The following is an 18,721-nucleotide window of genomic DNA, read 5'->3' as shown; positions in this document are numbered from 1 at the left end:
ATTAATAGTATGAATTCTTACTCCCTTTTCAAAAGGGGAAAAAAAAGAGGCTTAGTGAGGTGAAGTAACCTGCCCAACTGGTAAGAGGCTGATTGGGATTTGCAGCCAGTCTGTCTCCAAAAGCTGAATTCTTTCCTCCCTGGAAGTACCAGAGAGCACAGATATGGGATCCAGAGGTAGGAGCCCTGTGGGCCAGCCTCAACTTTCCAGCAGGAAAATAAATGTACCTTCAGACACGTAGGTAATAGAACTGCCCACAGTGTATGAAACCTGGCACGTCAATGGTGAGCCTCTCATGGTCCTATTTGTTCTCAGAAAACAGAATACATAAAGTCAGACATTTCCATCAAGATAGAAAAATATAATAGAACAAAACAAAGAGATGGGGCTTCCCTGGTGGCGCAGTGGTTGAGAGTCCGCCTGCCGATGCAGGGGACATGGGTTCGTGCCCCGGTCCGGGAAGATCCCACATGCCGCAGAGCGGCTGGGCCCGTGAGCCATGGCCGCTGAGCCTGCGCATCCGGAGCCTGTGCTCCGCAACGGGAGAGGCCCCAACAGTGAGAGGCCCGCGTACCGCAAAAAAAAAAAAAAACAAAACAAAAAACAAAACAAAACAAACCAAAACAAAAGAGATGCGTGCCATCTCTTGGAGAGGACTACATTCCTAGGATTCCAAGCATCCTGAAACATGTTATTTTTGCCCTAATGGAAGGAGCTCCACTAATATACCTGGATGTCAGGGGTGGTCAGCAGCGACCAGAATGTAGAACGTCTCATGCCGGGGGTGAGCCTGGCACGAGCAAGGGCAGGGACAGTCGTGTGTGTCAGGGAGAGTCCTGTGGAATGGAAAGGTCTCCGTGAGGTCAGAGAGAACTCTGGCTTGGACACAGGTCTCCCCAGATTTCAAGACCAGACCTCTCAGCCTGTTGGAACCTCACTGGAAACATTCCAGAGGGAGCCCCACCCAGGCCCTTCCTGTCTGGTTAAGTGAGTTGTGCTTCCAAAATGTGACTCAACTTTGTCATCTCAAAAAACAAATACGCAGATTGATAAAGGAACACGGCCTCCTGATTTGTTACGGGGTGAGGTGGGCGTGGTGTACCCAGTGTCCTGAATGTTTCCTTATTGCTTTCTGCATTAGCCTGTATTTCTAATGCAATATTAGCTTGGGGTTCTTGCTAAAGCCGACCATGATTCAGCGTGTCGTCACTGCTGGAGGAAGAGGTGAGTCCCAGAGCTGGTGCCCAGGAGGCCCAAGGACCCGGGCTCTGGGTGCAACAGTCCATTCAGGGGCCCTCCTCACATTCCTCCTTGTTGGGCACCGATGGCCGGTGACTTCTCGTAACCACACCGTGTGACTCAAGCTGGGCTTGTGATTCATTTAGCCTGGCAATGGTGCCAGAAGAATAGGTATGCTTCTACCTACCCTCTTCCTCCGCCACCTTCCTCTTACAGTCACCCAGGGCACCAGAAACAGTAAAACTAGTGGTTTAGAAGTGGCTGGGCTTCAAAGGCGACTGGACCTGGGTTTGTCTCCCAGCTCTGTCCCCACTCCCTGGGAGCAGTTTAAAACCCTGAGTTCCTTCACTGTGAGAGATACCCACCTCCCGCCCTCATCTCCTTGCTCAATAAGAATCGTCACTGCCTTGAGGACGGAGCTCCCTCAGCCAGCCTTCAGATTAAGCCCTCTTCCTCCATTCTGATCACTCACCTCCGCACGCAGGCTTGGTTTGTGTGAGAGGTAATCTGCAGCTAGTACAGATTTTTGTATCTGGGGCCCTAGAATTGATATATTCTTTTTAAGCTCCCCAGGTGATTTTAATGTGCAGCCAAGGCTGGGAACAATTGACAAGGACAGGTCTTCTCAGACTAATAAGCACACGCATCTCCTGGGGATCAGGTTAAAATGCACAGTCTGATCCAGTAGGTCTGGGCAGCGCCTGAGACTCTGTATTTCTGCCAAGCTCCCAGGTGATGCTGCTGCTGCTGTTCCCTGGGACATCGTTCAAGTAACAGGCGTCTAAGGCAGACCCATTTCACGGATGGTGAAATCGAGGCCCCCAGGTGATTTGTTTGAAGAGACTGACTGGTAAAGTCTAGACTTGAACACGTCTTCTGACTCTAATAGTGCTTCATTACTGCATACAAATAATTGACGTAACCTCTTAAGAACACAGTGAAGGACATGAGCATTTTCCAATGTTCCTCATTTCATTGCCTCTCCCTGTGAAGTGCTCAAACAGGACCCTTAAGTGCATGTAATAAATATAATCTTCTATTATTATAGAACCATTATATGTAGATAGTAATAGAATATAATCCTCAATATGTAGGTAATAAAATAATATATATATATATATTTTTTTTGTGGTACGCGGGCCTCTCACTGTTGTGGCCTCTCCCGTTGTGGAGCACAGGGTCCGGACGCAGCAGGCTCAGCGGCCATGGCTCACGGGCCCAGCTGCTCCGCGGCATGTGGGATCTTCCCGGACCGGGGCATGAACCTGCATCCCCTGCATTGGCAGGCGGACTCTCAACCACTGCACCACCAGGGAAGCCCAAGGTAAATGTATTTTAAACATATTTAATTTTTTAAATAAATGGTGTCCAATTTTCTACTTACAAAGGATATATTCAGGTTTGTTTTTTTGGCCAGGTTGTCTTTTAACACATTCCATGAGGGAATTAAGGTCAAAAGCAATGGGAGGTGAAGCAAAATTTGATCAAAATTGATAAGAAAATGTATAGCAGGTGGAACCCCCTGGCACTTTTATTTTCCACTTTGGCTGCACATTGGAATTTCCTGGGAAACTTTAAAAACTGCTGAGGCCTGGATCTCAGACTCAGAGAATCTGATGTCACTCGTTTGGGGTATGGCCTGAGCATCCTGGTTTTTAAAAAGTTCCCCAGGTGATTCTAACATGCAGTTCAGGTGGAGAACCACTATCTTGGAGAGAGGATAGGGATGTGTGTGTGTGTGTGTGCGTGTGTTTCTATGTAAACCCAGCCCACCTTTCTCACTTGATTTTTTTCCCATTATTTCTTCTTTATTGCCTTGCCTACCATTTCTAACCCATCCCCAGTGGCCTATCCCAAGTCTCATCTTTAGATCATCATGCATTCCCTGGAGACTTTTTCAAGTCAGGAGGCTTTCTGAGTGTGCTAGTTGCTTTGAAAGCAATTCTGATTCTAATTTGTGGCTAAATGAAGCAGACGTGAGACTCATCCTAAAAGGTTAATCTCAAATCCAGGGGCATCTGAATTTGGAACCCAGCAGCTAGACATATCTTCCCTCCACTGAACCCAGGCAGGAGCCCACCTACACTTGCTAAGCTCAGCTGCCATGTGATTGTGCCAACTGGGGGAGTGGGGAAGGTGTGGGAACGCTGTGGACAATCAGTATATTTCCCCCTCATTGTAGTCTTCTGCTCACCAGGGTAAATGAGAGCTGGTCACAGGGGACGATAGATACACAGGACCACAACCAGGAAAAGTACGATGTGCACCTAATTTATGGAGAAACACACCCTTCCATTAACTTCTCATACACCCCTGCCAACAATCCTGGTGCTGGAAACAGTACTGATTCTCTGCGCACACTAGACCAATGGTTCTCAAACGTTTTAATGGGCATCAGGATCACCTGGAGGGCTTGTTAAACCAGAATTGCTGGGTCCAATCCTCAGGGTTCCTGACTCAGTAGGTCTGGGGTCAGGCCTGAGAATTTGCTTTCCTATCAAGATCCCAGGTGTTGCTGAAGATCCACAGTCTGCGAAGCACTGGCCTAGCGTGGTCCCTGGACCAGTAGGAGCAGCTCATCTGGGAACCTGTTAGAAAATCACATTTCAGGCCTTACTGCAGACCTTCTGAAATGGAAACTGGGGGTGGGGGTGGGGTGAGGCGTGGGCCCAGGGTCTGTGTATAATTAGCTCCCCAGGTGATTCTGATGCCCACTAACGTTTGAGACTTGATTTCCCCTCTTCCTATACTGTCCCCGTAAGAAAGAGGTCACGATGTGAAATCTTCACCTAAGGACGGGGGTGTTTGCTCCACCACCTTGAATGGAGAAATATCTACATAACTTATTTGGAATTTATTTCTACAGGTTTGTCTATTCTCTCCCATTTATTTATCCATTCAGTTACCTATTATATTTCATTTATGATATTTATATATAATTTATTATATTATATAGTTATTTTATATTTTGAGTTATAATCTAATACTTCTTTATTTATTTTGTGGCTCAAATTGTTTTATCTTTGACCATTTAATTTCAGTTGGCTTCTGTGTACTTTGACATACACCCATTGCAGTGTTTTGTTTTGTGCTTCCTTAGTTTCTGGGGGTATAAGACGCTTTAGCCTCATCTTGTATTTTCCCTGCTCCAATACTAGAATCAGCTGCTTCTCTTAAGAAGCCCTGGCTCCTGTATTGGAGAATGAACACCTGGACACTAGATGTGCTTGTTGCTACTGGGATGCTGTTGCTTCTAGGCCCTCTCATGGACAGAGCAAGATAATATGTGTGTATATACTAACCCATATGTATACACACATTCATATCTCTACCCATATCTACCCATCTGTATCTGTATTAAGCTAAACATGGGTTCATAGTGACATCTCCAATGTCGTTATCACATGTTTCATTTACTTTAGCCTCTGCCCATCACTGATCCATAACCTCCCTTTCCAACAGCGAGAATCCTGGCTCCCACCATCTGCCATCCATTTACTTATTTGTTCAATCCCAGTATTTGCATACAGTAGTTTCAGAGTTCTTCATCTGTACCCCCCTGAGAGGCGATTCTACCAACTGGAGTATAGTGGTTTTGAGTAGTTCCTTTTGACTTTACTCTCACCGTCTCTAGTTGTTTCAGAAGTTACTTATGTCGGCATTTTACCCCCATCCCCTTCGATGAGATTAGGTCACACATTTGTAAAACAGATTCTTTTGTCACAGTCTGCATTCTGTCTTGCAGTTGTCCAATCTCCCAACTGATATTTTTTAAAATTTGCATTCTTTAAGGTTCACTCTTTGTGCTGTAAAGTCCTATGGCTTTTGGCAAATATGTAGTGTCATGTTCCACCAATGCAATATCGTGCAGAATAATTTTATGACCCTAAAAAAATCCCCGGTGCTTCCCTTAATCAACTTCTTCTCCTCCCCAAACTCCTGGCAGCCTCTGAGCTATTTTCTGTCTCCATAATTTTGCCTTTTCTAGAATGTCATATAAACAGAATCATACAGTATGTAGCCTTTTCAGACTGGCTTCTTATACTTAGTAATACATTTAAGATTCATTCATTTTGTTACACCACAGTGTTTTTTTTTTACCAAAACACATATACGTTGTTCTCAAAATATTATTTCCTCTACGAAACCTGGTTAAGCAGAATGTTTAATAAATGTCGGTAGAAGCCAATGAGGAAGTGAAAGAAAGTAGGTTTACAAAGTGGGACACAGAGGTGGGACCTAGTAGTTAACATTTATTGTTTGTTAAAATAACTTTTATGTAACATTTTATATGGAATGCAAATTGCGTAAAGCACACTTTGAGGATTTCTAATACCAAATGCTTATACACTCCTGAAATCACGTGAAGATATGCTTCATTTCAAGAAAAGTTCTATTAGAAAAAAACTTAATCAAAAAAAAGATTAATTAGGGTGTGCTTATATGTTTTACATTAGAGTCCTCATTTTCCAGGAGGATTCCTAATATTTCTTGTAAAATATTCAGATTTCTCTGAAATTCTAATCTGTTCAGTTTACTGAAAAACTCAATTTACAAATTTAAAAACATGTCTGTTTAAAGTGCAGTGTACTAAATGGCACAAAGCTCAGACATTTAGCTACCAAAACCCCAAATGGCTTTCAGAAATCATCAGCCAAATCAAGGACCCCAGGGCATCAGTGCCACTTTGACCTTCCCTGTCAGAAGAGAAGGGAAATGAAAAGATGGTGGTCATGGTGAAGGCATGTTGGGATGAATCTCCAGAGAAAAGGCCCACTTTCCCTTCCATCAAGAAAATGTTATGGGAAGCCAGTCCCGGAGGGTGAGTTAGATGTGCAGCAGACGTTTTCTCCTGATTATTTAACCATTAGAATTTTAAAACTATATGACTATGATTGCTTCTGTGTGCCTCCCTCCCTCCCTCCCTCCCTTCCTTCCTTCCTTCCTTCCTTCCCTTTCTTCTTTCATCATATACTCACTCGGTGCCTACCATACACAAAGCACTGTGCTACATGCTGGTTGAAGTCGAGTGGTAAAAATTCTTCCTTTATTTCCTAAATGATACAAAAATGAATCAGACACTAGCGCTTTCGTTGCCCTCCTTTGTCCATTCCAGATACCACTTATCAGTCAAGGCTCTTGTTCCCAAGGAATTTTGACATGGCCTCAGAATCTTTTTCAAACCAACATTCCAGGGCTTATGACTAATCCATTGGGATTGGACTGTGGGAAAAGAATTATTCACGAACCTTAGAGTAGGTTATTGATTTAAATTATTCATGCCTCTTGAGCAATTTTCTGAGTAGTAGCTTCACATCAGGATAAATGGTGTCATCTTTTGACCCATTGAATGTAAGAAGGCACAGCCATTTAGAAGTAGCTTGAGTTGATAGAAGGCCCGGGCTGGGAGTCAGGCATCTCCTCTTAATTTGTCCATTTCACTATACATTCTTAATACAACAGCCCTGTATTCTGCATTTTCCACACCAAAATAGTTTTAAATAGTAGGTCTCAGGTCAGTCAATACTTTTTACTTAGAAAATAGGGTCCCCAATGTTAAGGTAAGTCCATTTCCTATGTGAGCCTCAGTCTCCTCATCTAAAAGATGAGAAACTTAAATGATTTCTCTGAAGACTCTTCTAAAACAAGAGCCTATAGGATCTAGAAATGCCCCTTACATCTGTCATCTGAAAAGAAAACATCTGGTGTTGCTGTCTGAAAAGAAAAGAATGACCCATCCTGAAATCTACATTTCTGCATGACCATGACAATTGGCATGGAGTATGTGAGGAAGTGGGGGTGATGGAGAGGGCAGTGAAGGCTGCTGTTTGTTGAGTGCCCACTGGGTACCAGACACAGCCTTAGTACTCATTATCTCCTTGAATCTACAGAATGACCCTGTGAGGTATGTATTATTATCCTCATTTCCCAGATGAAGAAACTGAGGCTCAGAGGGTGCCCCTCAAGATCACAGGGCTGGTAAAGGACAGGCTCTGTCCTGCCAGGCGGCCTGTTGGCCATTGTCATTTCACTGCTGTCCATTGGCAACCCTTAAGTAGAAAACCTTAAGGGCGAGACATGTTGTCTTGGAATGTATACTTGGATGTTGTGCTCCACTGTGGCCCTAAAGTTCTTGGAAAAAGACTTAAATCTCTGGGTTCTTTTAAAGCCACGTGAATGTACTAGACAGTAGGGTGAGCCAGCTGAAAGTGTACACCAATCACCTGGAGGAAGTGGTGGAAGACAGGGCCAACTAGCTGATGGCTGAGAAGAGGAAAGTGGATCAGCTTCTGTCCACAATGCTGCCCAGGTATTCCAAAGTAGCAGGGGCCTTGACAAACCAGGAAGCAACACCATCTCTATTTAAGGAGACCCCACATGAGAGACTATTTCCTGTGTTCTTTTTCTAAGAGAATGTTAGTCTCTTCTAAAATGCGTCAAGCATTTTGTGTGTAATTTGGTACACCTTGTAAAGGGAGATAGAGGCAAGGCCCTGGAATCCACAGGTATTAGAGAACGCAGGTCTGTAAAAGATAGATTATAGGGGATGCAGCAAGAGGAAGGGACCACTAGATGGCGCTCTAGTCTCAGGAGTCCAATTAATTACTACCCTCAGTATATTCAGATTTTTACGTCTGCCCAAATGCTTTTTTTGCACAGTACAATAGGCACCAATAACTTCAGATTCAGAAGTTGCTTATTTTTGGCTCTGTTGTCACCTGTGCACTCTCTAAACACTTAGCAGAGCATCTGCTGTTAAAATTCCAGCACCCTTCTTATGTGTCTTGACAAAGAAATGGGGTTGGGGATTTGAATGTGTCAATGTGAGATTGATTGATAGAAGCAGAAATGTTAATTTGTGGATCGATGACTGTTTACAGTTGCTTCCACATCTGCAGACTGAGTCGTTAAAATCAAATTCTATAACCAATAGCGGCAAATGAAATTCCCTCAGGGAGAAAATATTTTTGAAAAGGCATTTATGTGAACTGCTTCTCACCCCCCCCCTGAATTTATACCCACCAATTCAAATATCTCTTTAGAGAAAATGCAGGCTGAGAAATGGGTGTCAAAAGAATCCCTCTAGATGATGGATTTTTGTTACCCCAAAATCTAACCCACCGAAGAAAAAGATCTACCAGGGAGACTTTGTAGGGGTCTATAGGAGACAAGATGAATGATACTGTTCAAAAACGATCCTATTCTCTGGTTTCAGCTTCACTGGAGATCAGCTCATAGCTGGAAGAGCTGTGGAACCAGAGCATTTTCAGTCCATGACAATCTTTTTCGCTGACATTGTTGGATTCACAAATCTCTGTTCTCTCAGCTCCCCGCTGCAATTTGTGCAGCTCCTTAAGGACCTGTACAGTTTATTTGATCACATCATTAAAACTTATGATGTGTATAAGGTGAGACGCCTGGTTCCTGGGTTGTGGAGACACACATGACCCTTGTAGGCTGTCTCCGGGCATGAGTGAGGATTAATCCAGCCCTAGACCTCAGCCAGGAGGAAGGCTCTATTTCAGGCTGGCAGTCTATCTCAATTCATGGCAGAAACTCAATATTTGATTCCTGTTTGTTTTCTTGGAAAAGGGCTTGATTCATCACAGATGTAGGTGCTTGTCAAGAATCATCAGTTGTTCCCTCTATTTCCTTCCATTATTTTATCTCACAGTAAACACATTTCTAAAACAGGCATTGACCTTCCTCTGGCTAATTCCTCCAGTTCCCTCCTGAATATATTTTTTCCACATTCAGAGAGGCTCACATTTACTCTCCTTTAAAGATTGTCTTTGGATCTGTCATGGGTCTCACTTCTGTTACTGTGCCCTTAGCAATTCAGGTGAAGATAGACCCCCAAGCTTAGACTATCAGACTCATGGCTAAAGGTCAGACAGCAACCACCCACCTAGTGCTACACTGGGGATGTATGAACAGGGTCACCTAGAGTGAAAAATGAATTTTGCAGGGGAGGAGAGCAAAATAATAATTTGGCTTCATTCACTGGTGGTGATGATGAGGCCACTTTATCATGACTCCAAGGTGCCCATGTTCACACGCACCTGGTGGGCAGCCACTAGTTTACCAGCTCTGACCACAATCGCAGGGCTCTGCCTGTGGTCCTGGCATCAGGAAGACGTGGGATGGTGCAATCATGTCCCCTGGCAACACATCCTCAATGGTTATCCCCCCAAATTCCTCAAAGATGTTGCCTCTGATCAAGAGCAGAAGGAAGGATGGTACAGGTAATCACAAAGAGCAGATCCCATTCACCCAACAAAAATGGAAGCTGCTCTGCTTAGACGAGCCTCCCCTGGGATTTCCTCTTAGCGTTTTCTTTTTAGCTACGTTTTGCATGAACTAATGCTAAAAGCAGTTTATATTGCTAAAGGATGTGCCCATGGTGGGGAGAGGTAGCCTAGAAGCAGTTAGACTTGTGTACTTGTTGGCTTTGGGTAATTTTAGGGTCACCAGGAAGCAGACGTGGTCTTATTGCCTGGCTAAGGCCTGAAATTCCACATTTTCCACATCACCTTAGGATTCTGCTGAAAAGCAAATGTATCTGGAAGAGGCTGTAACTTTATGCTTACACTTGTCATTTATTCTCTGTGGTGAATGAAGGATCTGAAAGATGATTTTATTAGGAGGATTGGGGAAAAAGAGGACAGATCAGGCAGGTACATACGTTTATACATACTTTGTATAATATAAGCCTATGTATAATTGTATCTAAGAGCCCTTGTGTGGAGTGAAGACAGTTCAGCTTGGATAAGATGGATTTCACTTGATGGATCCACGTGATCCTTCAAGATCTACTCCATCAGTGTATTGCTGCATGTCTAACTGGTTTTGAACTAGGGTTGGGGAAATATAATCACCGGCACTCTCAGATTTCAGAGAAGAAAGCAGAGGCTGTGGGGAAGAGGGTGAGGGAAGGAAGGCTTTGTAGGAGCCAGAACAAGAGTAGGAACTTGAGGAAATGCTGGGACTTGGATGGAATGAAGGTCAGGGAGTACAACCCTTCAAAGGATGTGGCCTCAAACAGGATCAGTAATGAGGGGCCTTGTCTCTGACCCCACCATCACCCCCAGCCTCCCTCATGATGAACACAGGGCCACTTTCTTGCTTTATTTTCAGGTTGAAACCATTGGAGATGCATACATGGCGGCTAGCGGACTTCCCGTGCGGAATGGTACCCAACACGTGGACGAGATTGCCACGACGCCCTTGTACTTTCTCAGTACCACCATCCACTTCCAGGTTGGACACATGCCTGAGGAAAAGCTTAAGCTCTGGATTGGCCTCCACACCGGTAGACAGCACTAAGGGCAGGTGGCCTTGTGGTCCAGATACAGCAGCAGGTAGTTCTAAATTCACATCCTAGGTCTGAGGCTTAATTTAGGAACCCTGAAATCAAATGGTAGCATCTCCAGGGGAAAGAAAAGATTGAATTCTCTTTGCATGTGTATTTCTAGTTAGTCAGATTGCTTAGTAACAACAAGGACAAACAAAGACTCCAAGGTGTTGAACCCAAATTAGGAGAAGCCCCCAAACCAGGATGTTTATTTTGGGCTGCTTTCCCTCCATGCCTCTGCATCAAATGCCCTTTGATCTGTTCTGTTTTTTTCAAACTCATGGGCTTGTGACTTGTGCAGAAGTGACCTGTACTTGGTTTAATGCCATTCTGTTACTGTCTTGAAATTCTTGATAATTATTATTATTATTATTTTTTTGCGGTACGCAGGCCTCTCACCGTTGTGGCCTCTCCCGTTGCGGAGCACAGGCTCCGGACGCGCAGGCTCAGCGGCCATGGCTCACGGGCCCAGCCGCTCTGCGGCATGTGGGATCTTCCCAGACCGGGGCACGAACCCATGTCCCCTGCATCGGCAGGCGGACTCTCAACCACTGCGCTACCAGGGAAGCCCTTGAAATTCTTGATAATTTTTGAATGGAAGATCCCTTATTGTCATTTGAGACCAGGCCCTGCAAACGATGTAGCCAGACCTGCTCTTACTTACCCTCCACAGCTTAACTAAAATAAAACCTGACTCCTAACCAGGATGAATGACTCCCATGTTTGTGCCATTGATGCTTTGTTTACATCTCCAGTGCATGAATGACACTGTCATTAATTTCTGTCTTAGTCAGTTTGGTTGTTATAACAAACTACCATAGACTGGGTGGCTTAAACAGCACACATGTATGACAGTTCTGGGGGCTGGAAAGCCTAAGGTCAGGATTCTACCATGGGGGATTCTGGGGAAGCCCTCTTCCCAGCTTGCAGAGGGCTGCCCTCTGGCTACGTCCTCAGGTGGAGGAAGAGAGAGAGCTCTCATGTCTCTTTCTCTTCTTAAAGGGCACTGGTCCCATCCTAAGAGCCCTCCCTCTCACGACCTCCTCTAAATCTAACTACCACCTAAAGGCCCCACCTCCTAATACCATCATATTGAGGTTAGAGCTTCAGCATGTGACTTGGGGTGGGACACACAAACATTCAGTCCATAACATTTGATTATGTTGCTTCCCACCAAAAGTCTGTGGGTTCTGTAGTTTGCCTCATTGTAAACCCTGAGGTCTATTTCCAGGCTTTGCCCCCAGAGGGTACTTCACGAATATTTATTGACTTGCTTTTGTTGACCTGATTTGCACTGTGGAGTCCCACACTTGGGAAATGCAGACTGGTCATGCCCCTCTGTCCTTCCCTTTGCAGGTTCCATGGTGGCTGGCGTGGTAGGAATCACCATGCCCAGATACTGTCTGTTTGGAGACTCTGTGAACATGGCATCCAGAATGGAAAGTAGCAGTTTGCGTGGGTATCGTTTACAGCACTTTGCAAACACACGATCGCTGTCCCTCCGGTCCCCTATCTTTAACCAGAGAGTATTTTTAGAAGACCCATTTGCATTTTGTCTACTCTTTTCCATCTGGAGGATAAGATCATTATCCACTTCAGGCAACACTGGTCACAAGCTTTGTAGATGGGTTTTTGCACTGTGTTCTCGATGGAGCCATATAAACACACATGACATCTCCTTCCAAGACTTTCCATCCTAAACAGTCAGGTACACATATAGTAAGATCATTTAAATGAGGAGCAGCAGTTGGCAAACTTTTTCTGAACAGGGCCAGACAGTAAATATTTTAGGCTTTGGGGGCTATAGTCTCTGCTGCAACTATGTAACTGCTGTTCTTGTGTGAAAGCAGCAATTTGCAACATGTAAATATTGGGTGTGTTTATGTTCCAATAAAACTTTATTTTGCAAACACAGGTGGTGGGCAGGATCTGGCTTGTAGGTAGTAATGGGCCAATCCTGCTGTATAGTTTTGGCGATGCCAAAGAAATCTATGGCCGGGAACTCCCGGGCACATCAAATGCTTTTGCATTACAATAATTTTATTGTATTGATTATTACTAGACACATATATGCCATTTATCAGCTGAGACATTTATCAGCTGGAAAGAATAATTACTCAGTGATTTAAGTTTTGAAAAGTTTAGGTTAACATTCTTTTGAATTTGTAAATCTTCCACAGTATATAAAAACACACAAAAAATCTTTTCCCCTCTGATTACTTTGTTGTCTAAGTTAATCAACTGAGTCTCAAATCCAGATTTAAACGTCTCTCTTAGCTTGTAAGTAAAGAGCTCAAGGACAAAATATGAAATTGGAAATGCTGATGTAGCCTCCACACCTGACTTTAGTTGCAGTTCTGGTTACAAAGGACATGTTCAGTGGTACATCCCAGCTCTGGTACTATCCCAGGGAGCCTGAGGACCCCAGCTGCCCTCATCCATCAGGAACATCAACTTGCATATGGACTCCGTTCTGTCTTCTGTTTCTAAACCGAATGTGTTAAAGCTTGAACAACACCCAGCAGCATCTGAGCAATGCCTGGACGGTTGGGGGTCCCAGTCCACGTGTCCTAGACGTGAGAGAGGTTGTCTGTGATTTGCTTCGTGAGAGGTGCTGGCAGTCCAAGAACTTGAGCCATGTGTGTAGTGTTCCCTCCCCACAGCAGCCCTTGCCCCACTGACATCCATATGAAATTCACAACCAAGGTGATGACTAGGCTAAAACTGGTTTCTGGCAGCTCTCTGGATTCAGGTCTCTCAGAGCACTGCAGGCGCCCTGCTGGCGTTGAGAGGGTGTGATTTGCAAAAGAGAGGCACTATTCCAGTCAAGGTAAGACCGGACCAAATGCGTGCCCACCCCACCACCCCACCCCATTTGGGTCCCTGAAGGAGATATTGAGGAACTTGATGGGATGAGTGAATCTCCATGCCGTGGTTTGTGGAGACCACTAAGGTCCATGTGGAGGCTCTCATGACTGTGAGGTTATCTTCCTCCAAAGAGGACTGTACAATTCCCTTAAATGGTCAAACATGGAATCTGTGACTTTGTCTCCAACCTAGACCAACCTCTTGTGTGATGCCTCCTTTCTCTTTGCTACACTGGTCTCCTGGCTTCTGCTTGAACACCCCATTCTAGTCTCCCACAAAAGCAACAGCAAATATAAGCCCAGGAATTATAATGTCCACATTCTTCTATTTCCCTTCTCCTGAGTCTAAAGTGCCCAGGTGGAGGGGATGGAAGCCCATTGGTCTGGGGGCACTTGGACCTCATCTCTACACATTTAAATATCTCTTCCCTTTCTCTCTGCCTTCCTTTCCATCCTGGTTTCCTGTCCATCACTGAAACGTACCATGATACCTTCTCATCTTTCTGATAAGCATTGCCCTTTCTGGAGGTGGTAGTACTCCTCTTGAGATGTTCTCAAGAGCATCTTGGAGATGTTCACAGGGGGAGTGGTGAGCGGTTACTATGACATTGGGAGTTTGAGTGGGTGCCAGGGTCCAGGGAAAGAAGTGAAAGGGAGGAGGTACCTTCAATTCCACAGTTTGCTAAGTCTGGCTCTGGCATGATGTATTTCATCAACGGACTTCAGGTAAGAGGAAGATTTTTCTAGATGTCAGCAGTGTAGACCTAGCTTTGAATCCTGTCCCACTTGTTCCTAGCTGTCTCATTTGGGGGCTTAGTTTTATCATCTGTAAAATGGGAATGGTGATAATACTGCCCTCAAAAGGTGGCTGTGAGGATTAGTTTTGAACCTGTATGTGAGGTGTTTCACTTGGTGCCCTACTCATAGTAAGAGCTCAGTAGATTTTATTATTATTTTAAAAAGATTTTCTTTGCAACAGACTTTAGCCTCCACTGGCCCTCACCCCATAGAACATCGCCGACTGTCCATCTAGGCTTATCGGCAAAGTCCAAGGATACGATCACAATTTCATCTGTGATGAAGCTTTTCCCTCACCAAGACAGCTCCTGCCTGGTTGCAGTTCTGGCTACAAACAACGTTCTCAGGAAGCGAGTAAGGGCGACCTGAGTTGTCTGCTGAGAGACCACACTTGACAGGCAACCTCTCCTGCTCTGTGATTCACCAGCTCTCCTTTGCTTCCCACAGGGCAAAGGAGAGCAAACAACTTTCTGGTTGAAGGGCAAAGAAGGCTTCACGATCCCTCTCCCCGAATTTACTGAGGATGAAGCTAAAGTCCCAGAGATCTTCCGAGGTGAGTATTTTCTTCAAAGGTGTTTGTGGGGTCCCAGGAAAGTCCATGGAGTGTCTTAAATATCCCATTCAGGGGTTGTAGTTCCGGGGTATTGAGTCAGTCTCCCAGTAGGGGGAGCCATCTAGCTGGCCTCCCCTGTCCACCCTGGAGTCCTGTGGCCTAGAGCAAAGGCGGAGTCAGATGAGCTGGATACAGTGAACTCATTTCCTGGGAGACCAGGGCTGCCGCTCCCAGACGGGCCAGTGAGCCTGCCTCCCCGCCAGAGGTTTCCAGCCCATTAGCTTGCGAATTTGCAGTGAGTCCAATTTCATTCTGGGAAAGGGGAAAGCTGGAGAAGGAAGCCTGGGGCCAGGGACCTGCCTTTCTCTGCAAAGTGCCTTCTCCCTAACCTTTAGTGTTTATTATCTTTATCAGCTAATCAGCCTGCAAGGACAGAGAAGCCCACAGCAGAAGGCATCTCAGGAATGTTTTCAGGGGCTAAAGCTCTAACAGGGGTGAATTGCTGAAATCCAACAGGTTCAGGCCGCCCCAGGCAGGCAGAACCCCTGCAGTCAATGGCTGGAAGGCCTGGCCCTGAGCTCGCACTTCCTGTGAGCACTGCAGCTTCCAAATGCATCATGTCCCATTCTCAATTTATTGCTTAATTTCTTTCTTATCCATCGGCAGGTCTCTTCTTCTGCCCAGAGGTGGGCAGCTGAATTCTAGGATCTTCACACACTCCATTTTCTATGACACGATTCCATTTTCATCTTATTTATTTATTTATTTTTGGCTGCATTGGGTCTTCGTTGCTGCGCGCGGGCTTTCTCTAGTTGCAGCGAGCAGGGGCTACTCTTCATTGAGGTGCGCGGGCTTCTCATTGCGGTGGCTTCTCTTGTTGTGGAGCATGGGCTCTATGGTGTGCGGGCTTCAGTAGTTGTCGCACACGGGCTCAGTAGTTGTGGCACACGGGCTTAGTTGCTCCACGGCATGTGGGATCTTCCCAGACCAGGGCTCGAACCCGTGTCCCCTGCATTGGCAGGCGGATTCTTAATTACTGGACCACCAGGGAAGTCCCAAGGATTGAAAGCTTTTGACTGATGCTCGGAAGGAGGGAAGGTAGAGGCATTTATATGAAGGAGACAGGGGAGTTACCTTAGCATGGAGACAGTGGCCAAAAGTTATCTTCTCGTGCCTCATATCTTCTTCCCTTGTTTGGGATCAGGGCTTCTGGGTGCTAAGCACTTTGTTCCATTATGAAAGAGAACAAGGCGACTTCTGCTATGGGGTCTCTTAGACAGACTGGCCAGTTCCCACCGATCTATCCATCTATCCATCCATCCATCCATCCATCCATCCATCTTTATGAACATTTCATTAATTCAAAGAGCATTTATTGAGTACTTACTCTGTGCCAGGTACCACATTGGGGGACACAAGAAGATATGAACCTTTCTATGATCTTTAGTTCTCAGTTTAGCTGGAGAGAGGAAACATAGTAGTAATGCAACATATTGAGGACTAACAGAGGTATGTACAAAAGAGCAGAAGTAACTGAGAAATCCAATACTGTTATATTGAAAGAGAATTAGAAAATAACACACAGATATAGGGATAGGGTGGGATATGACAATCAACTATCATTATCCCATCTTTGTATCTGTATGGAGTGTGTGTGTTTGTTCCCTTCCAGCCCTAGCCCACATGCTTACACAATTATGTTCATGTAATAAAAACTTTGTTACTTCTGCCTTTTTCATCAAACATTGTAACATAAACATCTGGCATCCAGTCACACACATGCACATAGAACATATACACACATGTGCCTACCTATACACATTCACACACACACATGCACATATATACATACACATGTACACACCTATACATATATACATGCACATATACACATATGCTGAGTATGACATCAGACATCAATCTCTCTATATCTATCTCTCTACAGCTATAGCTATAGCTGTATCTATCAATTGGTAGAGATTTATGTGCCTGTGTATACTCAATATATATGTGTGTGTATATATCCATGTCTCTCTATATATTTTGTTTGAATTACTCAAGTTTAGAGAGAGAGAGAGACAGAGAGAAGATGTCTTTAGGGTTCATAATTAGGAATTTTGATAAGAGCACTTTCCTAAAATCTATATTCAGGGTTTTTTTTCTATGTCAACCAAGGATACCTAAGGGAGAAAGTACCCTTTCCTCCTTCTCTAAATGTCTGTTTTATGTTTAGCACTAATGGGAATTTGCAAGAGAGATTGTTTGGAGAGTGACTTTCTCTTAATTCCTTAGTAGAGAAGTTGTGAAACATGAAACATGCAACCAAACATCACGGGGCTGTTAACTTTGACTTGAAGCACATGCCGTTGCTGGTGACAGACATGAGGGCCTTAGAGACAGGGATGACCACAGAAACGTTCCCCCCAGACATTAATCATGCAAAATGGCTCTGCCTCCTTGCCTAGAAACACAATACTGGCATTTTTGAAATGCAACTGTAGGATAAAATGATTGAAAGCCTGTGAAATATATGTGAATTTAAGAAGCTCTAGTTGTAGAAACCAGTGGGAGGGTTGAAGATTTGGCTGCCAACATGATATATTTACACTGTAAGCTATAGTCATAGGTTATTTATTTTAAGGCATTTTATTTATTCCATAGCACCACCAAGAGATATAAGATCATTAAACATTATGATAAAACAAAGCAAAACTAATACAACTTTGTTTTACTCTGACAGCCAAGGATTTATGATTATGGCTGTGAGTATGCTATTTAACAGTTTTTGACTAGAACCAATGAAATATGTCTTCTGTCCTTCCTGACTACAAAAATTCTGAATTTATAGGAAGAAGAGATCCCAAACTGGTTGGAGCACCAGTTTTGAGACCAGTTTCAGCTACGAGTCATTTTAATCTAGCCTATTGCTAAACATGCACTCTGTGTCTCCAGAGGTTTGAGAACTAGCTTAATTTCTGAGTTCATTAACACAGTTGTAAAAGAGCCATCAAACTACAGATCTCAAAACTTCTCAAATACATTAAATACAGAGATACAAACTGACGTGTTTTCCAATGAGAAGCCCGCTATTTGAGTCTATAGAAGACAAAGAACAGAATTTAAAGCTCAGGCTTTTCCTAGCGCATCTCAGCTTCTAGCCTCAAAACCGGGGTCCTCAGTGCATTTTCAGGGATCTGCCAATTCTCTACCAGGACCGCTTCTTTCCATTTTTATTTGCTTGACCTTGTAAATCATTACTCTCAACATATTCTGGATCACTGGGGGGGGCAGTGCTCTCAGCATGAGAAACCACGTGATTTCACTGGCCATTTGTTTTCATTTTATTTGCATTTGTGTTTCCGATTTGTTGTTGGTTCCATTCGAATGGTCGTAGGTTACTGAGACAAAAAAAGATACGGGCTTGAATGTTGAAGTAAAGGCTAAATGAGGTCAGACCATTCTCTACAAATGAAGATTTCTTAGCAGAGTGAATAGAAATAGAGCCTTGGGCATCACGAGTAGGATGGGGTTGCCAGCTGAAGAGAATCTGCCGTGGCCGTCCCTGTGAAGCATGTTACAAGTAGCAGTTTCATTTAGGCAATGCCATGTTATCATGTTCAATTAATGCTGATGTGAGTTTTACTCTTGTTGTAGCCTGAGTCCTATTCAATTTGTAATTTTCTTTCGATCTTAGACATTTATATCAGCTATAAAAATAAGGAGTGTATACCTATATAATGTTTATACATATTTAAGAAAACTTATAATAAAACACCGGTTGGGTTAGCACTCACTGGGGGCTCTCGCTCCAGGTTTGAGCAAACGAATGTTTTCTACTCTGATTCCCACATCATCATTTGAAAGATTAGAACCCCCGCCTGGTGGCTCAGCTCTGGTCCTTAGATAGGA

At 44.2% G+C, this 18,721-nt stretch overlaps 1 protein-coding gene across 1 annotated transcript; it reads left to right on the top strand.

Annotated features, from left to right (window-relative positions):
* Positions 1-1,190: 1,190 nt before the first annotated feature.
* Positions 1,191-18,471, top strand: LOC307058532 (guanylate cyclase 2G-like; the record flags this gene model as incomplete). Its single annotated transcript, XM_079712036.1, is given in 11 exon segments — positions 1,191-1,224; positions 5,821-5,927; positions 5,931-6,061; positions 7,409-7,493; positions 7,497-7,549; positions 8,456-8,648; positions 10,378-10,552; positions 11,951-12,049; positions 13,333-13,424; positions 14,707-14,812; positions 18,467-18,471. Coding segments are annotated over 11 exon segments (1,080 nt in total).
* Positions 18,472-18,721: the final 250 nt, after the last annotated feature.

The sequence above is a fragment of the Hyperoodon ampullatus genome (assembly GCF_949752795.1).
Source record: "Hyperoodon ampullatus genome assembly, chromosome: 1".
NCBI classification, from domain to species: Eukaryota; Metazoa; Chordata; class Mammalia; order Artiodactyla; family Ziphiidae; genus Hyperoodon; species Hyperoodon ampullatus.
The sequence above is the reverse complement of the archived record's forward strand: the minus strand, read 5'-3'. Positions and strand labels throughout refer to the sequence as shown.